The 12,658-nt window shown below is 36.8% G+C and overlaps 2 protein-coding genes across 12 annotated transcripts in view; one reads left to right on the top strand and one right to left on the bottom strand.

The window, feature by feature from the left end:
* Positions 1–12,658, top strand: part of PIP4K2A (phosphatidylinositol-5-phosphate 4-kinase type 2 alpha) — a 190,482-nt gene that overhangs the window by 58,051 nt on the left and 119,773 nt on the right. The window lies entirely within an intron of this gene.
* The window catches only part of ARMC3 (armadillo repeat containing 3), a 61,255-nt gene that overhangs the window by 27,164 nt on the left and 21,433 nt on the right, over positions 1–12,658 (bottom strand). For 8 of the 10 annotated variants that reach the window (XM_081931631.1, XM_081931628.1, XM_081931624.1 and 5 more), the window contains 6 exons: positions 12,269–12,337; positions 11,859–12,034; positions 9,762–9,956; positions 8,205–8,388; positions 2,901–3,053; positions 2,677–2,782 (listed from right to left, as the gene is read on the bottom strand). In XM_081931631.1, the coding sequence (XP_081787757.1) occupies positions 2,677–2,782; positions 2,901–3,053; positions 8,205–8,388; positions 9,762–9,956; positions 11,859–12,034; positions 12,269–12,337 (883 nt within the window). The remainder of the gene's footprint in view (positions 1–2,676; positions 2,783–2,900; positions 3,054–8,204; positions 8,389–9,761; positions 9,957–11,858; positions 12,035–12,268; positions 12,338–12,658) is intronic. The other 2 variants (XM_081931629.1, XM_081931630.1) reach the window with 2 other exon arrangements.

Raw genomic sequence — 12,658 nt, 5'->3', positions numbered from 1 at the left:
AGAAGTCTGGTGGTCTTGAGATATTTGCAGATGCAAGTTTTGGAAGTGACACTACAGACAGGAAAAGTACGTCTGGAGTTTGCTATAAGTACAATCAGGGTCTATTTGATTGGTCATGCAAGAAGCAAACAACAGTTAGCTTAAGTACTTGTGAAGCTGAACTGAATGCACTGTCTTATTCACTTAAAGATTGTGAATGGTTGTTACAATTGTGCAAAGACATGAAAATTCCTGTCAAATGTCCAATCCAGGTTTACCAGGACAACAAAGCATGTTTGGCTTTGCAGAATTCTGAAGGTTGTAAGCAAAGCACGAAGCACTTGCAATTGAAGGTGCAACATGCTAGGGAACGTATTCAGAAGGGACTCGTAACGGTGTCCTATATGCCAGGCAATGAAATTCCTGCTGATGTATTGTCCAAGATTGTATCAAGGGATCAACACTGTACTTATGTGCAGAAGTTGGGTTTGTACTGATATTGTACGAACACGCTGCCCAGAGATGTTCACAGAAAGGGGGAGGATGTTGGTTTCTGCTTTCTTCTCTGTGCAGCGAAGTGCTTGTCACGAGACAGGTTGTTTACATTCCACAGAGTCTGTACTGTTGGAGGTTTTCTCACGGGAAAGGAGACTGGATATGACGTACACTGGTTTCCTGTTTTTCACTGTTCTTTGCAGTTTCAGTTTGTGATTCTCTCCGTGCTTTAGAGGAGAGATGACGCTTTCTCTGCTCCGGCAGAGGGAAAATGTTTTTCTGTAACTTACCAGCTTTGAACTGTAAATAAAGTAGTATAGAGCATGTTGGCTCATACTTCTCATCATTCCGCTGTGCACTGGACACTGCTTATCCCCAACAAATACCTGGTTCTTTATATGTGAGCCTAGATACAATTGACATTAACTGAAGAGCCACAAGAAAGGAGTATCAGAGTCAATATCTACTGCATTTTTTCAGAAAACAGAAAAGTGGGTTGAATAATGACTACACATGATGAATGATGTTTCGTCTGGCAATGTTAAATTAATGTCAGTGGCTATTAGAGCCGAGTGAATAATTTGTGACATGAAATGTATCCGATGAATTATGTCTCTTTCTCTTCATGGAATATCTATGAGCCAATCACTTTCTCCATTTCATTCATTATTTGAGATACTCCAAGAAACCTTTTGCAAATTTCATTGCTTTAAGTCTTTTGACATTTGAACTACCTTGCTCATTTGTGATTGTTCATGTAAGGCACATATGGTTTTATTTCTGACTGAGTGAACACAGCCCTTATAATCTGGATACAGATGGAAATAAATGGAGGAGAAAAAATGTATATGTATGCGCATATGTGAGTATGTATGCCCACAACTGTTTTTTATGAAATTTCATGTTTAACTCAAGATGAACACACCTGAAACAAGTTCAGTTCATAAATCCTGATCAACTGTTGACTGGCGAGTGTAATCATTGCTGTTAGTTTCTCATAAAATTCTCCAAATGACCGTCTAAAATGCTGCTTTATAGGCACATTCAGTCAACCAAGGCAACAATCCACAATATTAGACTCTGTTTCCCCCTTCTTTTGTGGAGTAGCTTGCAATGAGGGATGGAAGAAGAGAAATAACTAGATCTAAAAGGACTACCAAGTGGAAAGTTAGTATTGAATTGAACTTAATTCCCTAACTTTGTTATACACGGTTATGTGTATATGTACCATATATTACACTGATCAACACCCTAGTATGAATCCAATAGCTTCAATAGAAACAGTCTGCACTGTCAACAAGATTCCTTAACAACAGAAGATGAACATCAATAGTATCTTCCCTCCTGCAGCAAAAAACTATTTAAGATAAAGTTAACCCATGCCAATGGTCTTCACCCTGTTTGGAGATCCCTGTGGCTTTTTAAAAGACATTCAAGTTCAATCACACATTTAATGCAACATATCCCATTTTGTTTTCTTATATTTATAGCCCACCTTCCTTCCATCATTGAATCCAAGGTGGCATACATGTGGTTCCCAGACAGTCACCTATCCTGGCACTGACTAGATGTGTACCTGCTAAGCTTCAGCAAAGTGATACCTTAGTATATATTCAAACCATATTGTGTAATTCCATGTAGACATAAATGTTTAGATCCAGACCTCTGTTTGATCCAGACCTCTGTATGTGTCATGCCTGTGCACAGGGATTTCCCCTTATCCCTCGTCACATGTTCACAGCTGCATGTGCTACATACCACACTTAGGTCATTTCAGGGAATGGGGACCTCACAATCTAGCCCACCAACTTTATTCAGCCAAAAAATGCTTCAATATTCACAGAAAGAGGAAATTCCTAAAGCACTGATCTTTAGGAGAGCTATAAAATGTTTCATGAACTCCGCCCTCCAATGTATTATTATTTTTAGCCTCGTTTTCTAAAAACTTCCCAAACATACATATTATTTCCAGGTTTCTTATAAAAACACCTAGCTGATTTCACACACTACACTGGATTCGCATATAAATAGTCAATAAAAATGAAAAATGAATGACAGTGGTCTATTCAGTGAATAGCACAGGAGCCAGGATGTAAAGCAAAATGGAAGTAACAGGACAATATGCCACCTAGAAATTTCACAGAGGTAAAATATACGTCCTGATAAATGTGTTCAACAATTCTTTATTCCTCTTGAGCTTACCTTGCATTGGCAGGGTGAGCTGTTGTCAGATTAACTAGAGCAGTAGCAGCAGCTTCCTTTACCTCTTCATTGTCGCTGCTTAGCAACTGAACTAGCTGGGGAATTCCTTTGGAAAAATAATAATAATTGTATGTATGCGGTCTCAAATTAGCCATGGCAAAACTGCAGATTGGTAAATATTTTCTTACGGATCATAAGTTCTACCTCCACCATAACCGATTTACCTAGAGTTCCAATGGTTTGTTTGCTAGCTAAATTCTCACACATAGCAGCGATTGCTTGAGAAGCAGCTATTTTAGTTCCATCATTATCGGTTCCCAAAAGGGTGACTAGACATTTTTCAACTTCTTGTTCATTCAGGATTTTTCTGTTTTCAGCTGCGCATAAAGAAGAAGAACAATAATAATAATAATCAGCAACATCAAATGTTAAATAGGAAGGGGAATGAAAGATCAAATTTTCATGCAGATTATGAAACTACTAGCAAATAGTAGCAAATGTTTGTTTCCATTCAGCACAACATCAAAACACAGTGTATTAAAGTGCACTTATAAAGTGTCACGCCCTTAAGCTGCATACAGAACCTCACACTAACTTGGTTAAGTTTGCTGAAATATGGGAGTTTTTAAAGCAGGTCAAAAAGATGCATTTCACTTACCAGCAATAAGCACTTGAGCTAATAACAACCAATTATATTCCCTTTAAAAACAGCAGCCCTGAATTTATGCAGAATCAGAACATGCATGCCCCGCTTCCTGGCAATATATCCTCACTAAGGAGGATATATGTACATGAAAATTAAAGAATGTACATGAAAATTAAAGAAGTCAATTTTTTTAGTGGAGATGCTGTATATCTGACAGTTGCTGTATAAATCAAATTAGTGCATGGACTAGCTACCATAGGATGGTAGTTTAAAAAGTGCATTCTGCCTTTTCACAGATTCATACACTCTTAATTCCTATCTAGACAACAGGAAGAAGGCTCTGAATGCTCCCTGTTTCATCACTAGAGACAAAACACTGGGGTGAATGCTCCACAGTTTGACATCATTGCAATGCACATGTGGGTTTCACAGTGAGGACAAGACCACAGATTCCCCCATTCAGGGCCAGCTTGCAAGGGCCAGAGTGAAATGATTACACTCTGAATGTTGCAGCATAACAGTTTGCCTTTCCAGTATAAAATGAAGGTTTTATTGAATGCTGCAGCTCTGCACAAGGCAAGGGGGAACAAGAAGTGGAAGTGTCCCCCTCACACACATAACATCATGCAGCTTATGAGAATTTATAGAACCTAACTTATTCTTTTACCTTGATAGGAGAAATATCCCCTGAATCTTAGGAGATTTATCTTATAACCCTCGCCTCGTTTGGTTAGCTTTCAACAGCCATACAAAATTAGTGCACTAAAGGGACAGACAAATATACTCCAATAAATATTATACTATGTGCCTCATAAAGCTGCCCAAAGCAAGAAAGCCCTTGTTGGCAGAGTTTTGTATATCTGAACTGCTCCCTTTCATGTTTATTCAAAGGAATACTTAAGCACTTACATAACCTTAAGCAGACAGCCAATCTGCTAAGTCCTATTGACAAGTAGCTAAAAGGATCAAGGCTTAGATTTAATTTTATACTTGTTCTATTTTGGAAACGGAGAAATGTCACCTAAAAGAGGTTTTATACCAAAAAAATGAACCTTTCCTTCAGCTTAAATATATTTACTTTATATAGTGTGTTTAATAATAAAAGTTAAGGAAGTTCAACAGATTATTAAGCAGTCTGGTTACTTTTTAAAAAGTCCAAAATGTACATATTTATATTTGATTAACTGTTCAGAACATTCATAGCAAAAGCTAGACTAGAAATAAAAGGCATTAGAAATCTAGCTGCTCCACTTTCTCAATTTTGCACCTTAAAAGGTGCACCCTTTCGTATGCGGTTTGGTGGAGGAGATGTTTGGTGTGTTTTTTTGCTTGTTTGCTTTTGTTTTACAGGATTCAATAGGTTCTGGGAGAATTCTCAACAAAAGCAGACACAAGTTTTGCCACATCGCTGACATGTAACTGCAAACACTCTAGAGATGGCATTAATTGGGATTACAAATTGGCTTGACACATAATGGACTTTGCCTCTGGCTTGATCCTTGCCAAACTTGTGTGTAATCCCTGGTAATGGTCTCTTGGGGGGGGGCGTGTCTCCATACTTCAATCATTTGTTTTTGATAAAGTGAATTCGATGTCCCTTAGTACCTGGAACAAAAGTGTTTATTATTCTGATTATTTCCTAAAAATCAGGTACAATCTTATTTTAATAATAATAATAATAATAAACCACACATTAGGTATAAAACATATTTAAATTCTGCATAAAGGGAAATAATGTTTGCTTTAATTGTTGAAAGAGAAAATGAAACCCATCAGAAAGACTAGAAATGCATTTCATATCCTATTACACTGGCAATGCAGCATTGGTTCTACTGATGTAGGTTACTAGAGAATAAGTCCCACTGAACATGGAGCATACATCAACATCAGTAGGAGTGGACTCCACCCCTCTTAATAATGGAATCCTGTTGGAAGGACAAATTAATACCTTCCAACATTTCATAAATGAAAGTAGGCATCTTCTCTAATACCCCAGTTTTCATACCAAAGACCAATGTCTGAGGGCTCTCATTGCCACCTTTGCATACTGCTGAAAGCTACACTTTATCTGTTGCTGTTCATTAACTGTGTAATACTTGCCCTCTGCTAGGGATGTGGGAGAAATTTGATTCAGTTCACATCTAAAGGCGAATCAACCTACTTTGCACTTTCCAAAACAATACAAAAACTGAAACATACCAATCCTTCTGCAGTTGTACTTCTCTGAGTTTTGTGTTGCAGTTCTCCAGCCAATGAATATGTTCAAAAATTCTATTGGTGTAATGTTTCCATAAAAACAATTTCACTGGTGAAAATAACCTTTAAAATGCTCTGTGCTAGGGGAACTATGTATATTTTTTGTATATACATATATAATACATGTATAATGAATATACAGATATGTATAGTGTATAGCAACTGTGAAAAGGGCAAATGTTATGCAAAGGATCAGGACAAAAGCTAACCAGAACAAAACTCCCAATGTCATAATTCTTTTATGTAAATCTACTGTGCAAAAACATGTGACATACTGTGTACAGTTCTGGGTGCAACAACTCAGTTGCACCCATGCTAGTTTGTTGCAGACTAGGCAAAACAAAAGTTTTATACTTAAGACTACATTTATTTCATTCATAAAGAAAAGCTGCAAGAAGTTACATAGAGTTATATCCAGAGATACAGTGTAATAGGTAGTTGTTTTTGACAGAAATCTATTACAGTAGCACCTCGGGTTAAGTACTTAATTCGTTCCGGAGGTCCGTACTTAACCTGAAACTGTTCTTAACCTGAAGCACCACTTTAGCTAATGGGGCCTCCTGTTGCCGCGCCACCGGAGCCCGATTTCTGTTCTTATCCTGATGCAAAGTTCTTAACCTGAAGCACTATTTCTGGGTTAGCGGAGTCTGTCACCTGAAGCATATGTAACCTGAAGCATATGTAACCTGAAGCATATGTAATCTGAGGTACCACTGTACAGCCTATTGTGCAGCTCCTCTTATTTTTTAACAATGTCTGTGGGGTACAGCAAAGCAAAAGAAGACCAAGGAAGAGAGGCAGGAAATATATTTTCTTTTCCAAATTAATTTGAGAGCAGGGATATAATTATATATTGAAAGTAGAGTCTAATAAATTGGGGGACTTACTGATTTATCTATTATCATATTATGTATTATCATAATTTGAATAATTATTATTCATGTTATTTATATCCTGATTCAGCTGTCAAGCAGCTTATGTGATAAAGAACATAAACAGGCTGCAACCTGTTTAAGAGTAAGTGCGGGTGGCGCTGTGGGTTAAACCACAGCGCCAAGGGCTTGCCGATCAGAAGATCGGCGGTTCGAATCCCCACGATGGGGTGAGCTCCCGTTGCTCAGTCCCTGTTATTTTCATAAAATGTATATATCTCTTGGTTATTATTTTTTTAAACCCTCAAAGTGGTTTACAAAAAGATAAAACAAGAAAAATTTACAGCTATACTTTAAAACATCTAAAAGTTAAATTACTTCAAGTTTCTAAGCATCTGAGTAGGCTTTAACCTGCCAAACTGGGAGACTATGGAAAAATACATAAAATATTAGAAAGCAATTATCTAGCAAGAAATAAGGGACTTTTCTGCGTTAGAAAATGTGTGAGACAAACGTACATAAATTAAAGTAATATTGCCAGAAATTCTAGAAGTAACTAATCACCCAGATACGGTGGAAACAAGAAGCATCTAAATCTGCCGCATTTTACGTCACCAGAACCCCTTGAGGGATTCAGAACAATAAGAGGTACATTATTATTTATATTACTACATTGTGTCGTATGGCACTGCAGTCCTTCGATTTCAGCTTTGCAAATCACTATACAGATGCTACTCTGAAACATAAACAGCACTGTCATGCTGAGTCCAAGCTATGAGCGTTCAGCCTGCTTGCTTCAAAATTCCATAATGAATTCAAAAGCAGCAAACTGTTTATATAAATAAATAATTACAGAATGAATAATTATAAAAAGTAAGATGAAGTGGCTAATCCACTGGGGACATTAATCTATATGTCATTTTGAAGGCTGCTATGCAAGAAAAGCGTCTGCTCCCTAGCAGCCCAAGAGGGGAAATTCTAAGAATATGAGATGGAATTATTCCTGAGATTGAAAAGTATTTGCCAAGTGGTGGGACGGGGGGATGGGACGACCCTTGAGATTACAGTTGTTTAATTAAATAAATAAAAACAGGACTGAGACAACAAATCATTTGTGAGGTATTTTCCGTACACACACGATGCATTTGATAGTGAATGGAGGGGTAAAATGTGACAGCAGTGCGGCATTTAATATTTCCATGAAAGATGTAGGGGGAATAGGCTATGAAACAAGGCTCAAAGGCCTGGTCTTGGCTATACTTGGCTGTAATTCTATACTAGTCTACTCAAAAGTAATGTGCATTTGAATAGACAAGCAGAACAGTTATACTGCAAGATGCAATCCTATACTGTACACACTTTCCTGGGAGTTAGCCCCACTGGGACTTCCAAGCTAATTTCCGTAGGATAAAGCTGCATATTGCACATACAAAAAAAGCATTATTCAGTTTATTATTATATACCTCATAATAAACAGAGATATAGTTGCTCCTAAGAAATAATCATAGTGGGTCAATGACAAAAGGGAGATGGAATGTGCCCACCCACCAGTCCTAAATAAAACTTTAAGCCAAGTAGCTGAACTAATTAGCAATATCTGTGTCAAATAATTACAGTTAGTGAGAACTAGAAGGAATCTTATTACAAGGCAGGACATCCCCCATCAACATGGTCCATGTTCAACCATAAAAATATATGCCACAAATATGCTCTAAGACTTTCATTAATAAATATGTATTTTAGAAATGACATACGGTCATAAGCTGCTTTAGCAATAGCCTTTGCCGCATTCTTCTGAAAATCGGTGAGAGTGGAAACTTCAGTGAAGGCAAGTAGTTTTCTGAGGCCCCCTGTCTCCTGAATCAATTGCATAGTATCCACATCCTCAAGACAATTTGCCACCACTCCGAGAGCTTCTACATGTAAATCATTAAATTCCTAAAAGTTAAACAGATACAAACATTAAATGTAAATAACTTTGAGGGTTGTTTTTTTTACAATCAAGTGGTATATAAATTCCATTAAATGAATAAAGAAATAGTTTGCAAAATGCCATGTGTTTAATGTAATGCCTGATTTATATTTTAGCACAAAATGTGTCAGTCATTGGAATTTTCTTTAAAAATAATTCTATATAAATACACTGCCCAACTGAACAAAATGCCTTGTTGCAATCTATTTAAAGTAAGCCCTAACACAAGCTTTTTGTCTGAGGCCTATTCATATGTGCCAAAGAATTTGCAGGAAAGGGGCCCCGCTGCACACAACCTGAGTGGGTGTGGAGGCATTCCTCGTGCAACAGGCATGCAGCACATGGTGGAAAGGGATTGAAAAAGCTGCTATCATCCTCTTTAGGACAATTAAAAGACAAGCAAAATTATTCAGTTGACACCAATAGAATCTGAATACTTCTCTGCAGAAATACTGACATTTTAAAATTTCCAATTGATATACAAGTAATTAAGCCTTGTGATTTCTCATTGAGACAAATAAATGATGTATATCTTATCACAGAAACGGAAGGTTCTTACAAACGCAACCCCTGGTTAGCATTGGTATACTTTGAAACTAAACATTATTCTAGACACCAAATCTTTAGTAACAACAAATAAAATACTAGTGCAATAAGTATTCAACACATGTAAGTTATTTGTCCTGATCCCTGCCCCTGGGGGATGCATCTGCCACGTCGGATTGCATGCACTGTGCTGGATAGTTGGTGGTTTTGGCTATATATTCAGCCAAATAAATGATTAACTCTGCCTTTGATGACAATGCCCAAAGCTAGTCATCTGTTTTGGACTGTTCACAACCACACATTCACTAGTAACGAGCACTGTCCATCCAGTCAATGGGGCTACCCTCTCTTTGGATTGAGGCCATTAAAAAATAGTTTACAGTTCCATGCAATTATTAAGAATGAAGTAAGGATTTTCAGTACATGTTTTGCGTGAAAGAAGTTGCATTTTATTTACCGTACAGATTGTTAAAGTTCATTTTAGAGTTGACCATATGTTTCTAGTAACGTTTAAATACTTAACTGAATAATCAATTACCCAGTAGATCCATCAGTTAAAAACAATTTGTTCTACTAAAAGTTTAACTAGCAAGATATTTAAATTAATAATATTATAAGATGATACGTACAATGGCACATGTATGCATTATCTAAGTCAAATAATGCTTTCCCCCCTCTATTACAACTGTGAGTTTATTCAGATTGAGTGACAATTAATGGCCTACAATTAATATGACTAACTGATTAAGATTTCTTCAAGCAAATGACAGCTCTATATTTAAGTAAAAGGTACCTTAGTTTCAAGTATCTTGAAAAGATGGTCTAGTCCTTGATGTTCTCTTAGCATAACTCTGGTTTCTCTATCAATGGAAATAGTACCTAAGGTTTTGAGAGCTAACAACTGAATAATTGGATAGTCAGACTTCAAAAGATCCAATAAAGGAGGAATCACATTTAGTTCACGAACTGCAGCACGACTCTGAAAATCCTGTAGTTAAGTACCAAACAGAAATGGTTAGATGGAAAAACACAGTAATGTATAATGTTGTGGTTTTGCAAGACGATTATCACAAATGCAATTAAATTATTTGTTATTTTGAAGCTGACAATTGTTAGGCTCCGAATATCACAAATTACGCATTACACAGAACAATACTCAGGAATCCTAGTTTGCAGGGCTTCGTTTCAGCCGGAACTCACTGGAACTCAGTTCCAGCACCTCTCATGCAGGTTCTGGCACCTCTCAGGTAGGTGCCATTGCCATTCTAAGAGAATGAGAATGGAGAGTTCTGGCACCTCTTTTTCTTGAAAAATAGCACTAGTTTGTATATAATTTAAAGCATATTGCTTTCACGCCACATTTCAAAGTACTTTTCAAGAAGAAACTGACCTTAAAAATTTATAGTGCATATGACTTTTACAAAAAGGATCACTCAAATTCAGTATGATAATTTTATCTGCGTGAGAAGGTCTTTGCACATTCACTGCTATTTTATTACTTCTTAAATAACTGAATATTAAAAACTTTCTTGCAAAATATTCCAACCTTTTCTAGTAATAAAACCTTCCAAAGAACGACTGCGTCCTAGGAAGTATAAAAATGGTATATAAAAAAAGAGTTTTAATTTTTTTTAAAAAAATAGCAGCTTATGCATGTTTCTGTGCAATTTCTATTATCAATCTAAGCAAGCACCAGGTGCAATTGTCCAGATATATCTTACAACAAAGACAGCTAGATAGCAAAAGAAGGGAAACAGCAAAATGTGATTCAGAATAAAGACATGCTCTGATGCCCTAGAAAAGATTGAGCTGTGAATTGAATTCATTACCGAGTTGATTCACTTATAGCCCGATCCACAACACAGTTAAATTTGAGTGCTTGAACTTAAGCCAATTTGGTACCACTGAAGTCAATGGAACTAAATCCGCTTAAATCCTCGTGTTTCAGCTTCACTGGATTGTGGATCAAGCAATTAGACTCTGAAAAGAACTCCCATACACAAATGCACCATTCTTTTGCTAACCAGCATATGGTGACATTAACACTTGATTGTGAAAGTAACCAATTACAATAACCTTCCTTTCCTTATGAAAAGAAGCTGTCAAAAGCATTTACCAAGAGTTAAGAAGATGTGCAAAATCATGGTGTGTTATGCAAGAATAAGCCAGAACCCATTTCTGATTCCCTCCCTCTCCCCCAAAGACAGACAATTTTCACAACCCTCTCTGGAAGGGTCAAACCATTTTTTCCACACAATGAAGAGACAATGGATTTTATGCACTCTAGTCTTAAAAAATGATTTCCTTTATATGCATGCAAATGCAGTGTGTTCCAATTCATCCTAAACACATTTAATTGGAAGCACATTCCACTGAAATCAATAGGACTTGCCATCAAGTAAATCAACCCAGAGCAAGAGAGATCCACAGAGTATTGTTCAGGGATCTCATCTCCTACCCCTCCTCACCCCCATGTCAATTACAAAAGGGTATTTAGGAGTGTAAAACTCCTGCAAACAGAACCTGGATCTCCATTAATAGTGACAGTATTAATCATCCCTTAGGCAGGGATGGAGAAGTGGATGTCAGACTCCTTTATACCTCTTCTGCCTAACATGTGATCAGCATTGCTAGAGATGAGGGTGTTGACCATCTAATGGGGGCACTTTAGAGGGAGTTCCCCAAGTTCAACACTAGGTAGACAGTGAATTCCTAGTTTATGGGATATGAGAAAGATGTATTGGAACGGGCAATTGGGAAAAACTGGTGTAAATTTTAAGATAACCATACGCCAACCAATAATTAACTTTGATGTACAAAATGAAGATAAGCATCACTTTATAATTAAACAATATATTCCTTCATACTTAAAACAATGAAAAATAATCACCTGTACCATGTTATAGATGCATTCAACACAATTCTTCTTAACATCAGGATCAGGACTTCCTAGCAGGCTGATAAGCGGCTCTAGTCCACCTTGTTCAAATATTTGCACTTTACTGTTGTATTCTGCTGCCATGTGTACCAGACAAAGGCTGGCAAACTCATGGGTGACTACATCTTCTATGGCATAACAATGAAATAGTGCAATTAGCCATTAACTAGCATAGTAAATACTCTCATTTGTTGATGGTTAGCAAAATGTCATTAGAAACTATATGTAAACAGAAGCTCTTAATCCAGTCTCATCTCATTTTGCTATACACTTTTAAAAGAAAAATCCAAACCACAGTCCTTCAAAAAATATTAAATGACAGAAGCAAACAAAAATATGCACAAAGGAGCACTACAAATTACCTTCCGGTGCCAGGCGAGCTATAAATGCACTTGTAACATCTAGCTGTCTTAATGATTTTTTCACATCATCTACAATGAAGCAAATGCAGATATGAAGCAATATATTTGGTCAATATATTGAAGGAATACAGTGTGCAATTAGAACTGGCGATGTAATCTTAATATTACAGTTGTATTAAGTTCTACTAGGTAGTAGAAAATATATGGCTGCTGTATGAGTAACATCAAAGGTAGAGTGTACTTTGCTGGGAGTTGACAGGGAAATATATTAGGGGAAATTAGAAAACCAAAAAGCAAGCCACTTCCAAAAGAGATCTTTATATCCTTTTGTGCCAAACAACATCAGATACACAATAACAGTCAATTGAAGAATGAAAGAAAATGACAAAC

The sequence above is a fragment of the Podarcis melisellensis genome (assembly GCF_964234715.1).
Source record: "Podarcis melisellensis genome assembly, chromosome: 12".
Classification (NCBI taxonomy): Eukaryota; Metazoa; Chordata; class Lepidosauria; order Squamata; family Lacertidae; genus Podarcis; species Podarcis melisellensis.
This window is presented reverse-complemented; position numbering and strand designations above follow the sequence as displayed.